The 25,226-nt window shown below is 47.8% G+C and overlaps 1 protein-coding gene across 3 annotated transcripts in view; it reads left to right on the top strand.

Moving 5' to 3' along the window:
• LOC137434104 (LHFPL tetraspan subfamily member 2 protein) overlaps nt 1-10,270 on the top strand; it is a 58,944-nt gene extending 48,674 nt beyond the window's left edge. For all 3 annotated transcript variants that reach the window (XM_068126785.2, XM_068126784.2, XM_068126786.2), the window contains exon 3: nt 7,560-10,270. In XM_068126785.2, the coding sequence (XP_067982886.1) occupies nt 7,560-7,816 (257 nt within the window). In that variant the 3' untranslated portion in view covers nt 7,817-10,270. The remainder of the gene's footprint in view (nt 1-7,559) is intronic.
• Nucleotides 10,271-25,226: the final 14,956 nt, after the last annotated feature.

Genomic DNA, 25,226 nt, shown 5'->3' on the forward strand with positions numbered 1-25,226 from the left:
TCTCCCCTCTCTTCTCTCTCCTCTCTCCTCTCCTCTCTCCTCTCTTCTCTCTTCTCTCCCCTCTCTTCTCTCTTCTGTCTCCTCTCTCCACCCTCTCCTCCTCTCCCCTCTCTTCTCTCCGCTCTCTCCTCTCCTCCCTCCCCTCTCTCCACCCTCTCCTCCTCTCCCCTCTCTTCTCTCCCCTCTCTTCTCTCTTCTCTCTCCTCTCTTCTCTCTTCTCTCCCCTCTCTTCTCTCCCCTCTCTTCTCTCTCAGCCTCTCTCACTCCCTCTCTCCTCTCCCCTCTCTTCTCTCCCCTCTCTTCTCTCTCCTCTCTCCTCTCCCCTCTCCCCTCTCTTCTCTCTTCTCTCTCCCCTCCCCTCTCCCCTCTCTTCTCTCTCCTCTCTCCTCTCTTCTCTCTTCTCTCTTCTCTACCCTCTCTTCTCTCTCAGCCTCTCTCACTCCCTCTCTCCTCTCCCCTCTCCCCTCTCCCCTCTCTTCTCTCTTCTCTCTTCTCTCTCCTCTCTCCTCTCTTCTGTCTTCTCTCTTCTCTCCTTTCTCATCTCTCATCTCTCCTCTCTTCTCTCTTCTCTCTCTCCTGGCTTCACAAAGGTGGGGGGGGGGGGGGGGGGGGTTACTGTCCATCACCTCGCTTTTCCACAAGGCTAGATTTTCCATAAAAATGAAATAAACATGTGGTAGCCATTGTAACTCTATCGTTTCTGTCTCTCGTGCTTGGAGAGATCACTCTCAGGATTGATGGATTCAGTTTGGCTGAGACTTTTCAGATATGATTCAGATATGATTCATCCCTCTGTTCATTGGTTAATCCAATGCTGCTATGCAAATGAGGCATCATGGCGCCTTTCATCACATTTAGTGTGAAAATAAATAAATAATACGAGCTGCCCTGTGAAATCTCCATTTGACACTGAACCTGTTTTGCTGATGAAGTCGAAAGACGTAAACACCTGGCTCCGAATGAAGGTTAAAATGCGGCTTGCGCACACTCACCGGGTTTGTTATCTTTGGTAATACTCGGTGTCGCTTACAAATGTACACAGTTTACTCTGCTAGTAACATTTTTGTTTTCATAAGAAGAGAGGGCAACATCAGGTGACACTGTTTGGAGAAATAATGTTCTCCGTCCCATACAAGCTGTACCGTCATGGAAAGGCTGAACGCAAAACTTCCTGGAGGTATGTTATCCGATAACCAGTCATTGAATGGCCCCCGGATCACCTGACTTGTCCACATTGGACCTTTTTCTCATGGGTCGACATGAACGCCAGTTTTCCACAACAGGCCTCAAAACCTTGGAAGATTTGAAGGAGGAAGTTTGGGAAGCTGTTCGAGATGTTTCACAATGAACCCGACAGAACCGAGGAGCAAACTTTGGGCATGCGAATTGGTCGAGGCATTCAGCCAAGGTCTTCCTGACTCATAATCATAGGGACAAAACAGAAAAAACATGTACCGTAAGCATTTAAAAGCGTGCAACTCTTCATGGGACGCGATGTGTGGCGCAATCTCCCGTCCGAGAACCAAAATGGTTGTTCGTTTTCAACTCTTTGTTCACAATTTGATTCCCGCACATGTTTTTAAAATGAGTGCTTTGTGAATGCTTCAACATATAACATGCCACATATAACATGCCACACATAACATGCCACATATAACATGCCACAGATAACATGCCACATATAACATGCCACATATAACATGCCACATGTAACATGCCACACATAACATGCCACATATAACATGTCACATATAACATGCCACATATAACATGCCACATATAACATGCCACATATAACATGCCACATATAACGTGCCACATATAACATGCCACATATAACATGTCACATATAACGTGCCACATATACCATGCCACATATAACATGCCACATATAACATGCCACATATAACGTGCCACATATAACGTGCCACATATAACATGCCACATATAACGTGCCACATATACCATGCCACATATAACATGCCACATATAACGTGCCACATATAACGTGCCACATATAACGTGCCACATATAACATGCCACATATAACATGCCACATATAACATGCCACATATAACGTGCCACATATAACGTGCCACATATAACATACGACATATAACGTGCCACATATAACATGCGACATATAACGTGCCACATATAACATGCCACATATAACGTGCCACATATAACGTGCCACATATAACGTGCCACATATAACGTGCCACATATAACATGCCACATATAACGTGCCACATATAACATGCCACATATAACATGCGACATATAACGTGCCACATATAACGTGCCACATATAACATGCCACATATAACATGCCACATATACCGTGCCACATATAACGTGCCACATATAACATGCCACATATAACATGCCACATATAACGTGCCACATATAACATGCCACATATAACATGCCACATATAACGTGCCACATATAACATGCCACATATAACATGCGACATATAACATGCCACATATAACATGCCACATATAACATGCCACATATAACATGCCACATATAGCATGCCACATATAGCATGCCACATATAACATGCCACATATAACATGTCACATATAACGTGCCACATATAACGTGCCACATATAACATGCCACATATAGCATGCCACATATAGCGTGCCACATATAACGTGCCACATATAACATGTCACATATAACGTGCCACATATAACGTGCCACATATAACATGCCACATATAACATGCCACATATAACATGCCACATATAACATGCCACATATAACATGCCACATATAACATGCCACATATAACGTGCCACATATAACATGCCACATATAACATGCCACATATAACATGTCACATATAACGTGCCACATATAACGTGCCACATATAACATGTCACATATAACGTGCCACATATAACATGCCACATATAACGTGCCACATATAACATGCCACATATAACATGCCACATATAACGTGCCACATATAACATGCCACATATAACATGCCACATTTAACGTGCCACATATAACATGCCACATATAACGTGCCACATATAACATGCCACATATAACATGCGACATATAACGTGCCACATATAACGTGCCACATATAACATGCCACATATAACATGCCACATATAACGTGCCACATATAACATGCCACATATAACGTGCCACATATAACATGCCACATATAACATGCCACATATAACGTGCCACATATAACATGCCACATATAACGTGCCACATATAACATGCCACATATAACATGCGACATATAACGTGCCACATATAACATGCCACATATAGCATGCCACATATAACGTGCCACATATAACATGTCACATATAACATGCCACATATAACATGCCACATATAACATGCCACATATAACATGCCACATATAACGTGCCACATATAACGTGCCACATATAACATGCCACATATAACGTGCCACATATAACGTGCCACATATACCATGCCACATATAACATGCCACATATAACATGCCACATATAACATGCGACATATAACGTGCCACATATAACGTGCCACATATACCATGCCACATATAACATGCCACATATAACATGCCACATATAACATGCGACATATAACGTGCCACATATAACATGCCACATATAACGTGCCACATATAACGTGCCACATATAACGTGCCACATATAACGTGCCACATATAACATGCCACATATACCGTGCCACATATAACATGCCACATATAACGTGCCACATATAACGTGCCACATATAACATGCCACATATAACATGCCACATATAACGTGCCACATATAACGTGCCACATATAACGTGCCACATATAACATGCCACATATAACATGCGACATATACCGTGCCACATATAACGTGCCACATATAACATGCCACATATAACATGCCACATATACCGTGCCACATATAACATGACACATATAACATGCCACATATAACATGCCACATATAACATGCCACATATACCATGCCACATATAACATGCCACATATAACATGCCACATATAACATGCCACATATAACATGCCACATATAACGTGCCACATATAACGTGCCACATATAACGTGCCACATATAACGTGCCACATATAACATGCCACATATAACATGCCACATATAACGTGCCACATATAACATGCCACATATAACATGCCACATATAACGTGCCACATATAACGTGCCACATATAACGTGCCACATATAACATGCCACATATAACATGCGACATATACCGTGCCACATATAACGTGCCACATATAACATGCCACATATAACATGCCACATATACCGTGCCACATATAACATGACACATATAACATGCCACATATAACATGCCACATATAACATGCCACATATACCATGCCACATATAACATGCCACATATAACATGCCACATATAACATGCCACATATAACATGCCACATATAACGTGCCACATATAACATGCCACATATAACATGCCAAATATAACATGCCACATATAACATGCCACATATAACATGCCACATATAACATGCGACATATAACATGCCAAATATAACATGCCACATATAACATGCCACATATAACATGCGACATATAACGTGCCACATATACCATGCCACATATAACATGCCACATATACCATGCCACATATAACATGCCACATATAACGTGCCACATATAACATGCCACATATAACATGCGACATATAACGTGCCACATATAACATGCCACATATAACGTGCCACATATAACGTGCCACATATAACGTGCCACATATAACATGCCACATATAACATGCCACATATAACGTGCCACAAATAACGTGCCACATATAACATGCCACATATAACGTGCCACATATAACATGCCACATATAGCATGCCACATATAACATGCCACATATAACATGTCACATATAACATGCCACATATAACATGCCACATATAACGTGCCACATATAACGTGCCACATATAACATGCCACATATAACGTGCCACATATAACATGCCACATATAACGTGCGACATATAACGTGCGACATATAACGTGCCACATATAACATGCCACATATAACATGCGACATATAACGTGCCACATATAACATGCCACATATAACATGCCACATATAACGTGCCACATATAACATGCCACATATAACGTGTCACATATAACATGCCACATATAACGTGCCACATATAACATGCGACATATAACGTGCCACATATAACATGCCACATATAACGTGCCACATATAACGTGCCACATATAACATGCGACATATAACGTGCCACATATAACATGCCACATATAACATGCCACATATAACATGCCACATATAACATGCGACATATAACGTGCCACATATAACATGCCACATATAACATGCCACATATAACGTGCCACATCTACCATGCCACATATAACATGTCACATATAACGTGCCACATATAACATGCCACATATAACGTGCCACATATAACATGCCACATATACCATGCCACATATAACATGCCACATATAACGTGCCACATATAACATGCCACATATAACGTGCCACATATAACGTGCCACATATAACGTGCCACATATAACGTGCCACATATAACGTGCCACATATAACATGCCACATATAACGTGCCACATATAACGTGCCACATATAACATGCCACATATAACGTGCCACATATAACATGCCACATATAGCATGCCACATATAGCATGCCACATATAACGTGCCACATATAACGTGCCACATATAACATGCCACATATAACATGCCACATATAACGTGCCACATATAACATGCCACATATAACATGCCACATATAACGTGCCACATATAACATGCCACATATAACGTGCCACATATAACATGCCACATATAACATGCCACATATAACGTGCCACATATAACGTGCCACATATAACGTGCCACATATAACGTGCCACATATAACATGCCACATATAACATGCCACATATAACGTGCCACATATAACATGCCACATATACCATGCCACATATAACGTGCCACATATAACATGCCACATATAACATGCCACATATAACATGCCACATATAACATGCCACATATAACATGCCACATATACCGTGCCACATATAACATGCCACATATAACATGCCACATATAACATGCCACATATAACATGCCACATATAACATGCCACATATAACATGCCACATATAACGTGCCACATATAACATGCCACATATAACATGCCACATATAACGTGCCACATATAACATGCCACATATAACATGCCACATATAACGTGGCACATATAACATGGCACATATAACGTGCCACATATAACGTGCCACATATAACATGCCACATATAACGTGCCACATATACCGTGCCACATATAACATGCCACATATAACATGCCACATATAACATGCCACATATAACATGCCACATATAACATGCCACATATAACATGCCACATATAACATGCCACATATAACATGCCACATATAACATGCCACATATAACATGCCACATATAACATGCCACATATAACATGCCACATATAACATGCCACATATAACATGCCACATATAACATGCCACATATAACATGCCACATATAACATGCCACATATAACATGCCACATATAACATGGCACATATAACGTGCCACATATAACATGCCACATATAACATGCCACATATAACATGCCACATATAACGTGCCACATACAACGTGCCACATATAACATGCCACATATAACGTGCCACATATAACATGCCACATATAACATGCCACATATAACATGCCACATATAACATGCCACATATAACATGCCACATATAACATGCCACATATAACATGCCACATATAACATGCCACATATAACATGCCACATATAACATGCCACATATAACATGGCACATATAACGTGCCACATATAACATGCCACATATAACATGCCACATATAACATGCCACATATAACGTGCCACATACAACGTGCCACATATAACGTGCCACATATAACATGCCACATATAACATGGCACATATAACGTGCCACATATAACGTGCCACATATAACATGCCACATATAACGTGCCACATATAACGTGCCACATATAACGTGCCACATATAACGTGCCACATATAACGTGCCACATATAACGTGCCACATATAACGTGCCACATATAACGTGCCACATATAACGTGCCACATATAACGTGCCACATATAACATGCCACATATAACATGCCACATATAACATGCCACATATAACATGCCACATATAACATGCCACATATAACATGCCACATATAACATGCCACATATACCATGCCACATATAACATGCCACATATAACATGCCACATATAACATGCGACATATAACATGCCACATATAACATGCCACATATACCATGCCACATATAACATGCGACATCATGGATTCCAATGTCCATTTTAACCAACAGCTCCTTTAAAATTAACGACTCGATGGATCCTCTGCGATGATCCCTAACCCCATATAACAATGCTTCGTTTGTTGTGAAGGGTTGTTCCTGATCTTGGGCATGCTGCTCTACCCAGCGGGCTGGGGTTCCGAGCGTGTGGAGAACATCTGTGGCCGAACATCCGGTCCTTACCAAGTCGGGGCCTGCAGCCTGGGCTGGCCCTTCTACGTGGCCATTGGCGGCATCGTCGGCACCTTTGCCTGCGCGCTGCTGTCCACGCAGGCCGAGCAGGCGACTTCGGGCGACGACGTACAAGATGAGATAGACAAAGGAAATGTTCTGATTTGCTTGCTCTGATGGTCCAGACGGTAACGGAAGCGGCCGTGGTGCGGAAGAGCGGGCGGAGGCCTATCGATGTCGAAGAGTGTCCTGTGCGGAGCGTCATGGCCACTCACGTGGCCACTTTTGGGGACTTGCCTGGACAAATCCTGTGGTTTCAAGTGCTATCCGGCACATCCTTTGCCACCTTGGCCTAAAGGGGCCTATAGCAAAATCCTAGTATCATTATTACTATAATCGTGCAATAAATGTGAATGTTTGCTATTTAAAATAAATAACAGCAGAACATTTGGTTTTTCGGAAAGGGTGCAGGGCTTTGTCAATGCTGTTGTTCAATACTTTGATACTTTGATGTGTTTTGATTACACAAAGGGGGCACGAACAGCGTAATCATAACGGTACAGCTAGGTTTGTTTTGGTTACTCACACGGCGTTATAACAATCAGTCTTTACCTGCGTAGCTTCAGTAATCGTTCACCTGAGATCCAATGGAAATCCCTGAAAGTTTCAATGTTGTTATTTTGCAAAAATAATGAAACTGTGTCTTTGTCTGACAGTTTAGTTTGTACAAGTGACGAGGATGCAATTGTGCTTAAGTTCAGCCTGGGTAAATGTAAGAAGCATTTTGAATAATACATTCACATTGATGTTTGTGCTTGTACTTCCGCAAATGGTCTGGCTGCCAAAAACCTCAGGATAGTGCAGGTGTGGTTGGTTGGGAAAAGGATTGTTTTTTGGAGTTATGTTTCTTTTCATGTCCAAAAAGATCAAAAAAATGAGCATCTCTGACATGATTGTGCAGGTGTAGCGCACTTATTTATACCTTTGATCGGTCTAGTCTGGATTCAATTCCCATCTGACTATGAACGTTTGAATTGGTGCTCCGCAGGCGGAATTTTGCATTCACACAGGTAGACAAATTCACACAGGAAGACAAAGGAAGTATGGCGACAATTCGGAAAGCCAATGCCTCCAGTGCTGGCAGACGATTCGTCCGGCTAGCGATGGACGGTGCACTTGTTGATGAATGTGACACACCAGGATGACAGTTTATAGCTGTTTCCGGATTCGGACCCAGGTATGTGCATACTCCGATGCCATACTGCCAGGCTGAACACGACACTTGTTAACCCTCAAATAACTGCTTTGTGTGGTTTGTAATCGATTCCTTAACTGCAGGTGACATGGGTTGGGGTTGGGAGTGGGCCGAGGCGTGTTAACAATGTCCTGATGAGAGCAGCCAGGGCCTTGTGTTTGTAATGAGCAGCTGCAAGTTTATGAGTTTTGGTTTGAAATATTTTTGTCTACAAAATGGACGTACGTACATGCTCACGGAAGAGCAAGCGGTTCCTTTTCTTACCGAAAGGCAACCGATGGTTAAATCCTCTCTTTGTGATTTATTCTGGAAATGATGTCGGTTTCCTTATCCTACCTAAAGTAATGCGCAACTTCTGTTGTTGCTGTAAATGTTTTTTTATTATTATAATTTTTTTTAATATTTTTGCAAATCAATCACTTTTCTACATCATCATATGACCTTCCTGGATATGTATGATATGGTATATGCAAATTTTCATTGTATACGCAAGACGATTTTAATAATTGTGGACATTATTGCGCAAATAGTTGCGTTTCAGTTAAATGAGGAAAGCGAGTTCTCTAGAATTTGGTGAAAGTTGGAATATAATGGATATTATACATGGATTTGTTTCAGCGATGGGTTTGGTGCTGAGCATATTGGTCGAGAAAACCACCTGCCGTGCAGGTGTGATCCATTGACGATTCACAAGCTTCGCTAGCTATCCCATCACAGGTGGGGTAAAGTGGGGTGCAGGGGAACAGGCCATTGCTTGCCTGTGCAGAAGACAAATAAAAATTTCTCATTTTCGGCACAAGTCTGACCATTTTGTGAACATTTTTCTGATGAGGTATTGGTTTGGTACATGTCTGGCTGACCCTGCTGTGCAGGTGTGATTCATTAATGGATTCACATGCTTCGCTAGCTATCCCATTACAAAGAGGGAAAGGAGCCATTGCTTGCCTGTGCGAAAGCCAAATGCCAATTCCTCATGGCAGGCATACGTCTGGCCATTTTATACTTTTCATGGTGTCTATGGGGCCGACTGTGGATTTTTGTTTGGCCCATATCTAGAATACGCTGAAATATACCTTTTGTGTAGATCCACTGTTATACACTGTAGTCAGTGTAGTGTATTAAAGTTGAAGCTTGCTTGCCTTTAGAATACCATAGTATTTTCTGCAGTAGCTGCCGCCGTCATTTGCCAACCTGTGGTATTTGTGTGGAACTTTTGGTAATTGACAATTTTTGCATAAATACGTTGCAGTTGTTTGCTGGCCAGGTAAGTGTCAGCGTGAATGAATAATCTAAAAATCCTTTTACTCAATGACTTGCCAAGGCTGTCTTATTTCTGGTACTTCAGCCAATAAATTGTGTTGAATCGTCTCATCAAACTTGCATGTCGAGTTTTATATATTTATTTTGTTTGTGGTCAAGTCCTTGGGTTTAATGGTCAATTCAGTATTTTTTATTTGGTTCTGAGTCCTTTTCAACGGTAACTTCTACTTTGGCTTTGAAATGGCAAGGAAATTAGGCTTCAGTGATTCCCAACCCCGAACCCTTCCTTTCCCACCCCCTCACCCCCCCCCCCCCCCCACAACCACCTCCCCAATTAGCCAATGAGTGGCTCTTTATTATTAGTAAAATATTAAAATATAAATTGTCGTTTACTGTTTGCATCGTCATTTCCCTCAATTCACTACTTTTGAACAATGCTCATCACATAGGCCATGCTCAACTGTTATGGGGTCACGTGTTCTCTTTGTTTATCCACCATAGAAGTAGGGGCTGTGTATCTGCTGGGCTCATGCCTAATAATCCTTTATGTAATCCGAGGCTGAACCTGGTGGCGCAATGCACGGGAGGGAAAAGGCGGGAAAACGTCTCATTAAAAAAAAAAACATGGTTTATTAAAAGATATACGAGGATAAGGGCAGACAAGATGCTATCAATAAAATGGAACAAACCAGACAAACGAGTCGGTAGATATGCACACTTATGTACAATGAAAAGAAATAACCCACTATGGTGTCAAATATCAATACAGGGACTCGCACAACAATGGGGAATAAGCGAGGGCTTCAGCAGGGCACGAGCTTGTTTTTGGGTCCAGTAAGACCCGTCCAGGCTGATGCGGCTGGCGATGAAGAGAGGTATAGGAATGATGCTTCTCCAAAGGTCTATCTCTAATGCCAATGACCACACTGGGTCTCCAACTCCACAGCTGCCACGCGCAGAGTGGCTCCGGCCCTCGTAAACTTTGTGACTGCCTTCATACACAACTGTGGGTGTGCCATCTTCAACTCAGCAGCAGAGAGGTCCAATCATGTGTTGCTAGAGATGGAACAGTGTGTGAGTGTCTTCAGTAAAACAATATTCCCAAAACAATAATTCCCTTCCTTGTTTCCCCACCTCCCAGCATCACAACAGTTTTCACAGCTGTACACCCCACTGGAGTGGCTCACCTATATATAGCACTCCTTGGCCACATTGGCCTACATGCTCACCAGGGGTCCTCCGCCCCATGGCTGACCAATCCAATGCTCCTCCCGGCAGGTTCACCGCTCCCAATCGCACGCTGGGTCCACCACTCCGTCGCACGCTGGTCCAATGGGGGTGAGGCATTGTGAGGGGCCGCAGTCCTCGCTCTCTCCAAGAGCTTCATCATCTGTGGGCACACAACACTTCCCCTCCACAATCCTCAATATCACCCACAAAGTGTTTTGTGCTCCCACATGCAGAAACCCATCTATCTATCAATATAATATTCTCCATCGGTAATTCTGTCTGTCTGTCTGTCTGTCTGTGAGTCTGTCCGTGGGTGTGGCTCTCCAGTTTAGGGAGTAGCTCCACCCATTCTGGAAGAGGCTTCAAAAACAAATATCCACCATTTTGTTTCCTCGCATAGCTTTGAGGCCTCTTTTGTTAGGCCCGCGGTGGCTTGCTCTCTATCACAGTTTTATTTCAACTCTAATTCGATATCTCATTTCATTTTTCACAGTCGCTAACATGGTTTTAGACTCGGTTGCAAAAAAGGGATTAAATTCGATAAAAGTTACCATTTATAGAACAAAATGCATTTTCAAAGGCCTGTCACATAAAGGCCATTCATTGAGTCTCCCTCACGGCTTTACCTCGACTCTAATTCACCATCACAGTCGCTGGGATGGTTCAAGTCTCAGTTCAAGCTACAGTTGAGAAAATCGGCGACATGTATTCCAACAGCCGTTTTGAATGTGTGGACTGTTGTGTGGGCACGGGGAAGGAGAGAGGGAATGAAAGAGGGGCATGAGAGAAGGGAAGGAGAGAGGGGAAGGAGAGGAGGGAACGTATCCCAGGACTTCGTTATTTATATTATTACTTAGTAAAAGTACAGCAACTGAATACTGAAGTTCGGGATCAAACTGTAGTCTAATTATATATTTACATATTCCTGGGATGTATATATAATACAGAATTTGTTTAAAGCGAATCCACTCTTTTCCACCCATGGAATTAAACAATACAGTACTTCAAAAATCTACATAATAATGTAAACTAACTATGGAATACAATATTTATTAATAACGTTTGGTTTTAATCTAATACTAGCCGAAACCCGTGGAACATCCACGGAAGGGAGGATGTGATGTATGGATAGAGTGTACCATAATGGATGGCATAGGGGAGCGCTCATGGGATCTTCTTCTTCCGTTAAGCTCCAATTTTTTCTCTTTAAGTTAAGTCCAATCAGTCCTCTCTGCTCGAAGTGCTCAGGCCATGCCTTCCCGCTCTCATACTTTTATTGCCGTTCGGTGTAGAAAGGGATTGACATATCGTTCGTCTGTTTCAGCTCGTTATCTTTAAGCTTCCTTACGTCTCGCCACCTGCTAAACCTCTCTGAGTTACGAGGATTTATGCAACGCACCCCGAGTATCGCAACGTCACTCCATTTAACTTTATTAAAATGACGATAAAGACGTTTCCTTATATATCCTAATTTAAAATGTTCAAGGGAATAAAAAGACCATTTGGTTCACACCACCCATGTTCACACCACTCGACTGTCCAATCAGCGGACGGCTCGCTTCGCCTTCGCCCAGCAGACGCCAATACGATGGCATCGTAAGATGGCGTCGTATCGGCAGTTAATCGGATGCTTTTGGGCCCCAATGTCGGCTAATTCAGATTTTTCGAGTATGGCTGTACATGATAAACAAAGAGCGCGGTTCGTAGATCGTAAATCCATTAGTGCCGTGGGCATCGGGTCACTGGGTGCAGCGTAAAAGGGATAACAAAGTCGAGTCCTTACGGTATTATTATATAGACTAGCCGAAACCCGTGGAACATCCACGGAAGGGAGGATGTGGTGTATGGATAGAGTGTACCATTATGGATGGCATAGGGGATTTGCTTGTCCGAGTAAGAGTTAGGAAGAAAGATGAGAATGAAGAGTGCGTATATGAACAACGTATTTATTGCAATCTACTTAAATGACAACGCTACAATATACTTTTGAAAATATCACGTACCGTCTCGAAGTCAATGCCATCCTTTTATCTTTTCGTATACAACTCTGATTTCTACCTTATCGTGAACAGGGTAAAGCCTACTTTGATAATCATGAACGGTGGCAGATGCAGGAGTTGGTGAAACGAAAGGGGGGGGGGGGGCTGATCATGACCTACCCTATGCCAATATGACTCAGCCAGCTGATTCAGAGACAACGCAGGAATTAGTCAGGTTCACTATGTTAACAAATATAATTTCGTTCAAAATTTTGGTAGATTAGCAAAACTATACATTTTTGGAATATTCAGAGCATGAGGAATCCAAAAATTAATGTTTACATTTGCGTAAACACCTTTGCGAAAATGACACTCAGGACAGTGATGAAGATAGTCAGGTTCACTATGTTAACAAATAGAATTTCTTTCAAAATTTGGGGATTAGCAAACCTGTACATTTTTGGAATATTCAGAGCATGGAGAATCTGAAAATAAATGTTGGCATTTGCACAGACACCTGCATGGCCGCCATTTTGGATTTTGAAAATGGCCATCATAAAATACATATTTTGCGCGATCTCGGCTTCTAGTCAACCTAGAGACTTAATTAAATATGCTAATCCTATGTTTTCTGGGTCAAGGAATCCAATAAAGGCCTCAAAATAATGCTCAGGATTATAGAAAAGCAACAAACAAAGGTAATTAAAAACCATTGTCTTGAAGGAGCTGCGCTCCAACGCGAGTCGAAAGAATTGACGCGACCAAAGACGGAATTCGTCCGAGTTGCTTTATTGAAACAAAACAGCTCAGGTATTCTCACAAGCCCGTTTATCGGGCAGCAATATATATACACATTTATGTCGGGAAGTTTGCCCGGCAAAAGCTATACCGGGCATGCCCGGGTGTCAAGGGCGAGCCTTGGAAAGGCGAGTCTGGACCTGCCCAGGCGTGTTTGGCTGCGGCCTGGCAAGTCGAGGCTGGGCGTGCCCGGGCGCTCTGGGCGAGCCCTGGAAAGGCGATAGCGGGCATGCCCGGACGCTCTGGGTGAGCCCTGGAAAGGCGATAGCGGGCATGCCCGGACGCTCTGGGCGAGCCCTGAAAAGGCGATAGCGGGCATGCCCGGACGCTCTGGGTGAGCCCTGGAAAGGCGAGAGCGGGCATGCCCGGGAAAGACGAGACCGGGCGTGCCCGGGAGGTTCGGGCGTGCCTGGGAACAGTGAGTCCGGGCATGCCCGGGAGAGGCGCGTCTGGCCGTGTTCTGGCCGGTGCAAGGCGATTGTGTGCATCCAGCGGTAACCGCTACACACGCCCCTCCAGAATCGACCTGCACCGGCAGGGTCAATTTAAGGGGGGTCCGGATGACCCGGCCGAAGCGACCCCTGAAGGGTCGTGGGGAGGGGTCCGACGTGGTGGTGGGTGGTCGAGCGGGGGGAACTGTGGACGGGGGGCGGCCTCGCCGCGGAGGAAGGGCCAACCGTGGTGGTCGGTCGACGTCCATGTGCGCCGGTTTGAGGCAGTCCACAGAAATCCGGTCCGGCCGGCCGCCGAAGTCGACGATGAAAGACTTGTCGCCCCGTCACAGGACCCGGAAGGGCCCGTCGTACGGCGGCCGGAGTGGCCCCCGGTGCGCGTCATGACGCACAAAGACGTACTCCGCTGTGCGAAGCGCCGGGGGGACGTAGGACTGGGGGCCACCGTGGCGGGACGTCGGCATGGGGGCAAATCGTCGGGCGGCCTCCTGGAGGTCCGAGCGCTGGCGAGCGGCGGACCAGGGACTGGTAGCGTCGGGCACGAATTCGCCAGGGACGCGGAGCGGCTGGCCGTAGACGAGCTCGGCGGCGGACGCCTGGAGGTCTTCCTTGGGGGCCGTGCGAAGGCCCAAAAGGACCCACGGCAACCGGTTGGCCCAACCGTCGTCCTGAAGGCCGGCCATGAGTGCGGCCTTCATGGAGCGGTGAAACCGCTCGCACAACCCGTTGGCTTGGGGGTGGTAGGCCGTGGTGCGTGCAGCGTGACCCCCAACGAACGGGCGACCGCGCCCCAAAGCTCAGACGTGAACTGTGGGCCGCGGTCGGACGAGATGTCCGCTGGTGCGCCGAAGCGCGCGACCCAGGTGGCGATGAACGCCTGCGCCACGTCGGCGGTGGTGGTGGAGGCGAGGGGCACAGCCTCCGGCCACCTGGTGGTCCTGTCCACCATGGTGAGCAGGTGGGTGAACGCCCGCGAGGGGGGCAGGGGACCCACCAGGTCCAGGTGGACGTGGTCGAAACGCCGTTCAGGCACGGCGAAAGGTGCCAGCGGGGCCTGGGTGTGGCGGTGGACCTTGACCCGCTGGCAGGCCGTGCAGGCATTGGCCCAGTCGCGGATGTTTCGTCGAAGGCCGTGCCAGACGAAACGCGCCGACACCAGCTTCTGAGAAGCTTTCCGGCCCGGGTGAGAAAGGCCGTGGATGGAGGCGAAGATGCGGCGCTGCCAGGATACGGGCACGATGGGGCGAGGCTGGCCCTGGGAGACGTCGCAGAGCAGGACGGTGCCCACGAAGGGAATGTCGGCCAGGCGGAGGCCCGTGTCCGCCGCACGGAGTGCCTGCACCGAGGCGTCGGTGGTCTGGTCGGCCGCCATGAGCGCGAAGTCCACGCCGAGGTGGACCGCGTTCGCGCTGGCCCGAGAAAGACAGTCGGCCACGGCGTTGTCTTTGCCGGCGACGTGCCGGATGTCCGTGGTGAACTCCGACACGGCGGAGAGGTGGCGCTGCTGGCGGGCCGACCACGGCTCCGTGACCTTAGCCATTGCGTAGACCAACGGCTTGTGGTCGACGAAAGCCGTGAACGGGCGGCCCTCCAGGAGGTGTCGGAAATGGAGAACGGCCAGGAATAGCCCGAGCAGCTCGCGGTCGAACGTGCTGTAATTTAACTCGTTCGGCCTGAGTTGCCGGCTGAAAAAAGCGAGTGGCTGCCAAACCCCGTCCACCCATTGCTCATGGACGGCGCCCACCGCGTAGTTGGAGGCGTCCGTAGTGAGGGCAATGGGCGCGTTGAGCACCGGGTGAGCCAGCAGCGTTGCGTCGGCGAGGGCCCGTTTGGCGCTGGCGAAGGCCGCGTCCATGGCCGCGGACCAAACAATGTCATGCTTGGCCGGCTTGCCCCGGAGGGCCTCGTAAAGGGGCCGCATGAGCTGAGCAGCGCGGGGCACGAATCGGTGATAAAAATTCACCATGCCGAGGAACTCTTGGAGGGCCTTGATGGAACGGGGACGCGGGAACGTGGTGATGGCCTCGACCTTGGTCGGCAGCGGCACGGCCCCGGTCTTGGTGATGCGGTGGCCCAAAAAGTCAACGGTCGTCACGCCGAAGTGGCATTTGACCGGGTTGACAATTAAGCCGTGCTCGCTGAGGCGACCGAACAATGTTCGGAGGTGGAGGAGGTGCTTGGCGCGGGATGTGCTGGCGACGAGGATATCGTCCAGATAGACGAAAAGAAACGGCAGGTCGCGCAGCACGCCGTCCATCAAGCGCTGGAACGCCTGGGCCGCGTTCTTGAGGCCAAACGGCATCCGCAAAAATTCGAACAGGCCGAACGGCGTGATGACGGCCGTCTTCGGGACGTCGGCCGCCCGGACAGGTACCTGGTGGTAGCCCCGTATCAGGTCAATTTTCGAAAAGATGACCCGTCCCGCCAAACGGGCGGAAAAGTCCTGAATATGCAGGATCGGGTACCTGTCGGGGGTGGTAGCGTCGTTGAGACGGCGGTAGTCACCACACGGGCGCCATCCACCCCCCGGCTTTGGCACGATGTGCAGTGGCGAGGCCCACGCGCTATCGGAGCGCCGCACGATGCCGAGGTGCTCCAACGCGTCGAACTCGGCCTTCGCCACGGCGAGCTTGGCCGGGTCGAGGCGGCGGGCCCTGGCGTAGACCGGCGGGCCCGTAGTGGGTATGTGGTGTTCGATCCCGTGCCGCACCGCGACGGCCGAAAACGTCGGCCGCGTGAGGGCCGGGAATTCTGCAAGCAGGCGAGCGAACTCGTTCGCTGCCGGGAGGGCGCACGCCAGTTCGGTCGGCGCGGAGCTGCTCATCGTGCACGCCAGGGAGCTGAAGGTCTCGGCGTTGACAAGGCGACGACGTTTGACGTCGACCAGCAGCCCGTGCGCGCAGAGGAAGTCGGCGCCCAGCAAAGCCATGGGGACGCAGGCGGTCACAAAAGTCCATTGAAAACGCTGGCTGCCGAAGCAGAGGGTGACGACGCGTGGGCCAAAAGTGCGTATGGCCGAGCCATTAGCAGCGACCAAAGAGGGGCCGCAAACGGCGTCCCGCCTGTCCTGGTCGGAGGCGGGTATGACGCTCAGTTGGGCGCCGGTGTCACACAGGAAACGCCACCCAGACGCTTTGTCCCGAATAAACAGCAAGTTGCCCGAGTGGCCGGCGCTCATGGCTGGGAATGAACGCCGGCCCGGCCGTTTCCCGACCTGCCGAAAGTGCACGGGGGCCGGCACGTCCGAGCCTTGTTTCCGAACCTAGCGTGGTAATAACACCACGCACGGTCAGGTGGAGGCCCCGGCCGTCGTGTCGGAAGCGGGCGGTGCGGCGTGGCGGCCGCCAGTTGCACCGGCAGTTCGGCCTCCAACCGCGCAGGGCGCTCGGGCGTCGTGGGCGTCGCCTCGGACGGCGGCGGGCTCCAGGTAACCGCGCCGATGTGCTGGCCCGCCGAGGAGATCTTATCGGCTTCCCTGGCGAGGGCGCGGGAATCCGTGATCAACGTGCCAGCCAGGGCGAGGCGTACTGGGTGAGGCAGCTGGCGAAGGAACAGCTCGCGGAACAGAAAATCCGGAGAGTGCTCACCGAACAACGAGAGCATATAGTCCATGCGCTCTGACGGGCGCATGTCGCCGAGCTCGGGCAGAGCGAGCAGGCGCCGTGCGCGTGCTGCCGGTGAGAGGGCGAAAGCGTCGAGGAGGAGTGTCTTCAGCGCGTCGTATTTGTCAGCAGCCGGCGGGTGCTCGAGGAGGCTCAAGGCGCGGGCCGCGGTGGCGGAACCGAGCGCCGCCACAACATGGTGGAAGCGGGTGTCGTCCGCGGTGATGCCTCGCAGGGCGAACTGAGAGTCCGCCTGAGCGAACCAAACAGCCGCGTGAGCCTCCCAGAAGGTAGGCAGTTTAAGCGTCACTGCCGTATCCATGTCGGTAGGTCACCAGTGAAGGAGCTGCGCTCCAACACGAGTCGAAAGAATTGACGCGACCAAAGACGGAATTCATCCGAGTTGCTTTATTGAAACAAAACAGCTCAGGTATTCTCACAAGCCCGTTTATCGGGCAGCAATATATATACACATTTATGTCGGGAAGTTTGCCCGGCAAAAGCTATACCGGGCATGCCCGGGTGTCAAGGGCGAGCCTTGGAAAGGCGAGTCTGGACCTGCCCGGGCGTGTTTGGCTGCGGCCTGGCAAGTCGAGGCTGGGCGTGCCCGGGCGCTCTGGGCGAGCCCTGGAAAGGCGATAGCGGGCATGCCCAGACGCTCTGGGCGAGCCCTGGAAAGGCGATAGCGGGCATGCCCGGTCGCTCTGGGCGAGCCCTGAAAAGGCGATAGCGGGCATGCCCGGACGCTCTGGGTGAGCCCTGGAAAGGCGAGAGCGGGCATGCCCGGGAAAGACGAGACCGGGCGTGCCCGGGAGGTTCGGGCGTGCCCGGGAACAGTGAGTCCGGGCATGCCCGGGAGAGGCGCGTCTGGCCGTGTTCTGGCCGGTGCAAGGCGATTGTGTGCATCTAGCGGTAACCGCTACAGTCTTTATATTTGTGATATAACTGTATTACATAATACATGATATTGCAAGTCCTTTGAAGTTATAGGTTGTTATAGGAAGTTATAGGTAGTATCAGATTGAACTATAAGTCCTATACACAGAATCTACGAGGTCTATACCGTTCAGGAATATGCTTTTACAGATCTTCATCACTGTCCTGAGTGTCATTTTCGCAAAGGTGTCTACGCAAATGTAAACATTAATTTTTGGATTCCTCATGCTCTGAATATTCCAAAAATGTATAGTTTTGCTAAGCTACCAAAATTTTGAACGAAAAAACATAGTGAACCTGACTAAATTGCAAAGTTACCATCATATTGAGTCAACTTACACACCGGCTAGCACGTAGCAGCCAGTCTTTGAAGAACAATAAACTGCTCTATTCACGGTGCTTAAGGTAATCCTTCAAATCATTTAAAAACAACCCAACGTTGACGAAGCATGGCATAAGAGGCCCGTTCAAAAAGTTCACGGAACGACGTACTCTCAAAGGTCTGAGGCCAAAATGTTTGTTTTTTTCCCCCCTTACACAACGGAAACAACAACTGGATAGGTAGGGCCGAGGCCTACGCTTACGTTTCGTCACTCGGCGAAGTACACTTTGTTTTAAGCTTTCAGAAGCTGAAGCCTTGGTATTTATTGCTTTATATGATACTGATGGGCTGCTGATCGGTTTCACTTCGTTGTAATCACAGTATATGGAAGAAATTATGGTAAACCCACCTGATGAGGTTCGCGTACAGCGCGATTGACGACACCGGCACAAATGGCGGAATGCATGCTCAGGATTGTCCACTCAGTAGATGGCTTGCTGTCGCCTTAGACTGTCCAATCAGCGGACGGCTTGCTGCGCCTTCACCCAGCAGACGCCAATACGATGGAGTCATAAGATGGCGTCGTATCGGCCGTTAATCGGATGTTTTTGGGCCCCAACATCGGCTAATTCAGATTTTTCGAGTATGGCTGTACGTGATAAACAAAGAGCGTGGTTCGTAGATCGTAAATCCATTAGTGCCGTGGGCATCGGGTCACTGGGTGCGGCGTAAAAGGGATAACAAAGTCGAGTCCTTACGGTATTATTATATCGATTACTTTGTAAAGCGAAAGGTTTTCGATACATTCTAGTTTAAAAATGAAGAAAAGTCACGGGCTCCATAGGCCTCTGATGTGCATTTTGAGACTGAATCAACACATCTTCGATCATAAATTACTTTTGAAGAAACAAAGGTACATTTTGATTGCAACTCAAGCAAAGGAAACCAGACAATGCCTGTTTCATTCGGAGCGATTATACATCATCCATAGAATATAGGAATAGCTATAGGAAATAAAATCGTGAAATCTTTTATAAAAAATTATTTTGTTTTCGCACGAGTTTTCAAGGCTGAATCGTGTTCACATCCAGGATTAATAAAGAAACTCCATTTCACGTGTGCATGGACATGCAATTCACAGATGTGAAATCAATAAATAAACACAGACTGGCCATAATCTAGTCCAGTAATTATGATTACTAGTGAGATACCTGAGCTAGCACGGGTGGGAGGCCAGAAGCAAACAGGCAATGCAGATACGGCGAATGCTAAAGCATGAAACCAATAAATTCCACATTCCTGTGGCACCTTCAGTCGTGTCAGACATGGACAGCAAGTTCGTAAAGGACTTCCATGAAAAACGTACCCGTTCGCAAACAAACGGGTACGTTCACGTATAGAAACATCGATCGTGGGACCGTGGCGAATCTGCATATGGCGATCCGCGTTCACGTTTAGAAAGTAGAAACCATCACGGCATGTCGTCATTTACTTGAACTCGATATCTCTTTTTTCATTCCAAACAACATAACTCCAATCATAAATTAATCACAAAATAAACTTTTAACAACATTGTTAATGTTTCCTTCATTGTAAAAACGACCAAGTCAACAGTTAAAAGGGTTTTGAGACGATAGGTGTTACGACCTTGGCAAGATCGATGGAGACAGAGATCTGTTAGCGTATACACCGCCCAAATAGCTATGTGGAATTCTCTCATGTAGAGATTAAACTCACGTCATTTGAACTTTGGCCGAGGTCATTATTTACTCTTAATGATGTTTATATACGAATCAAAAAGAAGATAATTGGTTTTGGGTCGTCCTTTCCGCATATCTCGAGGGATTGTGAGTTGGAGAGACGGCCGTGATGGCGGGGAGGGGATTGGCATTCTCTCAAGCAGGGATTCAACCCATGTCCTCATAAAAGGTCTTTATCCGAGGTCACCAAGTCTGATCGGTGCTGCTGTGCAGCAATCGGTACAGCCATTTGTGCGGCACCCGGGAAAATAACGGCATGCGGGAGTCCAAACCTGAAAATGCTGGAGGCCAAAGCTGAAATTCGAAAAACAATATACCCTATTTTACTCCAGGAGATACCAGGAATACCCACCCAAAATATCGTTGCGATCGGTTCAGACGTTTCTGCGGTACCTTCGAACAGACGGACAGACAGACGGACAGACATTTGGTGAATTATAGTAAGATAATCGCTGCGGAAGTGGCCGCTGCCATTCGTCGTGATCCCGTGCTATCACGTGTTGGGACGTTGTTTTGTAAGGTACGTGGTGCGAGTTGCTCTCAACGTCAGAATATGATACATATGCGTCAGTTCATCCGAGCTGTCTTTAGCTCAATGCTACGTAATGTGGGGCATGTGGGTGGCCATTCCTGCTTCTTTATGTCAACGCTTCCTCAATGAGTTGCATGAGGGTCATTTGCAACTGCCATTTTCAAAATGAATAAAAGAATGAGGGACCAGAATGAGACACCAATAAACGCTGTGATCCTCTCCCCCTCCCCCTTGTGTGACCCCGCCCCCCTGTGTGTGACCCAGCCCCCCTCCCACCCCCATGTGTGTGTGACCCACCCCCCCACCTCCCGTGTGTGACCCACCCCACCCGTGTGTGACCCCCCCGTGTGTGACTCACCCCCGTGTGTGAATAACCCCCCCCCCCCCCCGTGTGTGTGACCCACCCCCCCCCGTTTGTGACCCACCCCCTGTGTGTGACCCCCCCCCGTGTGTGTGACCCCCCCCCGTGTGTGACCCCCCGTGTGTGACCCTACCCCCGTGTGTCTCACCCCTCCCAACCCCCGTGTGTCTCACCCCCCCCCCCCCCCCGTGTGTGACCTCCCCCCCCCATGCGTGCCCCCCCAGCATGTGACCCACCACCCCATGTGTGACCCACCCCCCACCCACCGTGTGTGAACCACCCCCTCATGTGTGACCCCCCCATGTGTGACCCCCCCTCATGTCTGACCCAACCCACCACGTGTGACCCTCTCCCACGTGTGTGACCCACCCCCACCCCCACCCCCCCCGTGTGTGACCACCCTTCCCCCACGTGTCACCCCCCTCCCGCCCACATGTCACCCCCTCCCCTCCGCATGTGACCCTCTCCACATGTGACCTCCCCCCCCCCCCCCCGTGTGTGACCCACCACCAAGCGTGTGACCCACTCTCCCATGCGTGACCCTCTTCCCCCATGTGTGACCCACTCCCCCGTGTGTGACCCAGTGGATCTGATAAATTGCCAGTTACCATTTTGTAAAATGAATGTGCAGCATTGAAATGAAGATGTTCAAATGTCACACACGTCCATGCCCATGGGATTCCCACTGGTGACCCCACTTGTGTTGGTATAATTACTTATTAAATGTATTATTAATTCTATTATTAATTTAATTATTAATTAAATGTAATCGAAAGGCAGAGGAGCAGTGCACTTTCAAATGAGATAGGGTCCATGAATATATTATGTACGCAAGTATGACGACACGTATTTTAAATGACTCCTCTACCAAAATGCTTGATATTGTTACGGAATCGGACGACGGCACTCCCCTTACCGAGGGGGGGTTTAATCCCCTAGTCTTTTACACTGGCCGTCTCCCTTCCTGAAGCTACCCCGCCCCCCCCGTGGGGTGGGATTGGCCAAGGTGATTGGTCAAGGGATTCCCATACACCTCCGCCAATCCCTCCACAAGGCAGGTGGGTAACTCCGCTCGAATCCCGGACAAGATGGTAATTGCCGAGCGGTTTAGCAATCCAGAATCCGAGCCGTTAGCAATGACTAACCCGATTGCGAAGCGGTTGGCCAAAAATCGTGCCACAGGTACTCAATTAAGAAATCACGAAAGCGATCGGATGTGAATGAAAACCAAAGTAAAGGGAGAACAGGTATTTATTAATTATTTACACAAACAAAAATCAAACAGAAGAAAAGACATGTAATTTACAGGGAAAGAAGACACAGTGCAATTCTTAAAAACAAGCTTAACTTATACCCACAGGACAGAACAAACAGACTCACACGAATGAGGAATTGCAGGTTGGATTCGCTGGAGGGAGAGATGGGTCCGTGCAGAATGGCAGGGCTGGAGGTGAGCGGCCGCCGACTCGCCGCACTCTGGTTCACACGGCGGCGTTGCTTCGCGGCAGCGCGTCAAAGCTGCGCGCGCGCAGGGGCTGGTTGAAGCAGCGTCGTCTCTCTCTCGTACCTCACTCCACAGAACTTGTCCAGAGCACCTCCCTCAAAAACTCTGCCTCATGCGCTCTCAATGCATGCTCCCTCACTCATCTCTCATCTGGCCCCCTCGCTCATCTGGCGGTGGAGGCTTCCCGTGACGGGTTATATAGCCACGCCCTACCAAGCCATGCCCACCGATTCCTGGTTGGTCGTAAGGGCTTCTTGGCTCCACCTCTTGATGGCGATGGGCGGGCCACGCCCTTCTTCTCTGAGTTGGAGCACATGGGCAATGGCGGCGAATGCTGTTGGAGATGTAGGCGAATGCAGTTGGTAATGGAGGCAAACGCTATGGAAAAGGGGCTCTATCTTATTTGATTTGGTGCAACGTAAGATCGACTATTGAACACATGGCCTTAACTGAAACACAGAATAACGATATAACTATTGAGAGATCCTATGATTTGCAACGTGGTGCGGTGGACTAACTAGGGGACGACCCTTGACCTTTACACAAATGGAGGTATTTACAAAGAATCATTACATTATTTACAAGGGGGTATATTTACAATAAATTACACAAAGTGCACGGTTTCCCAAATCCGTTACAATATATATCCCCCCTACTCCTATCTTCCAGTTTTTCCCCACACTCCCTGACCGTCCTTTCTCTCGCCATTCATCCCCCTTCTACCTCAACTTTTCTCCTTAAATTCTCAATTTACGTCCGCCCCACCACAATCCTTCCGTGCGTATGTAATAAATAGATAGCCTCCCCTGCCATCCCAAACATGAATCTCAAGTCCATCCAAAGCATGCCGAATAATCTTCAAAGGTTAATTACAAACATTATTCGGTTAATTACAAACATAATTCGGTTAATTACAAACATTCCTATGTTATGTTTAATTACAAACATCAATGGGTTAAAAAAAAATTTTTTTTTTTTTTGTATACTGAATCGAGGCTCGTGAAAGAGCTAACATTTATTTCACAAACAAATCAACCAAACAAAATATACAAAAAGAGGGAGCGGAAGACAAGATGGGGAGAGAAGGGGAAGCACACAACCACAACATTTGAGAGCAGGGAGAAGTTTGGGAGGGAGAGGGCTTGGGGGCAGGAGGCGTGGGAAGGGGAGGGGGGGGGGGGAAATGTTACAAACATTATTAGGTTAATGGGAAGGGGAGAGGGGGGGGGAATAATTACAAACATTATTAGGTTAATTAAAAACATTAATGGGTTATGGTTAATTACACATTAATGGCTAAACGACAAACATTATTAGGTTATGTTTAATTCCAAACATTAATAGGTTATGGTTAATGAAAAGCATTATTAGGTTATGGTTAATGACAAGCATTAATAAGTTATGGTTAGTGACAAACATTGTTAGGTTATGGTTAATGACAAACATTAATAGGTTATGGTTAATGACAAACATTATTAGGTTGTGGTTAATGACAAACATTAATAGGTTATGGGAAGGGGAGGAGGGGGTGGGGGGGGGAATAATTACAAACATTATTAGGTAAATGAAAAACATTAATGGGTTATGGTTAATTAC

The sequence above is a fragment of the Myxine glutinosa genome, chromosome 10 (genome assembly GCF_964187855.1).
Source record: "Myxine glutinosa chromosome 10, kmMyxGlut1.1, whole genome shotgun sequence".
NCBI classification, from domain to species: domain Eukaryota; kingdom Metazoa; phylum Chordata; class Myxini; order Myxiniformes; family Myxinidae; genus Myxine; species Myxine glutinosa.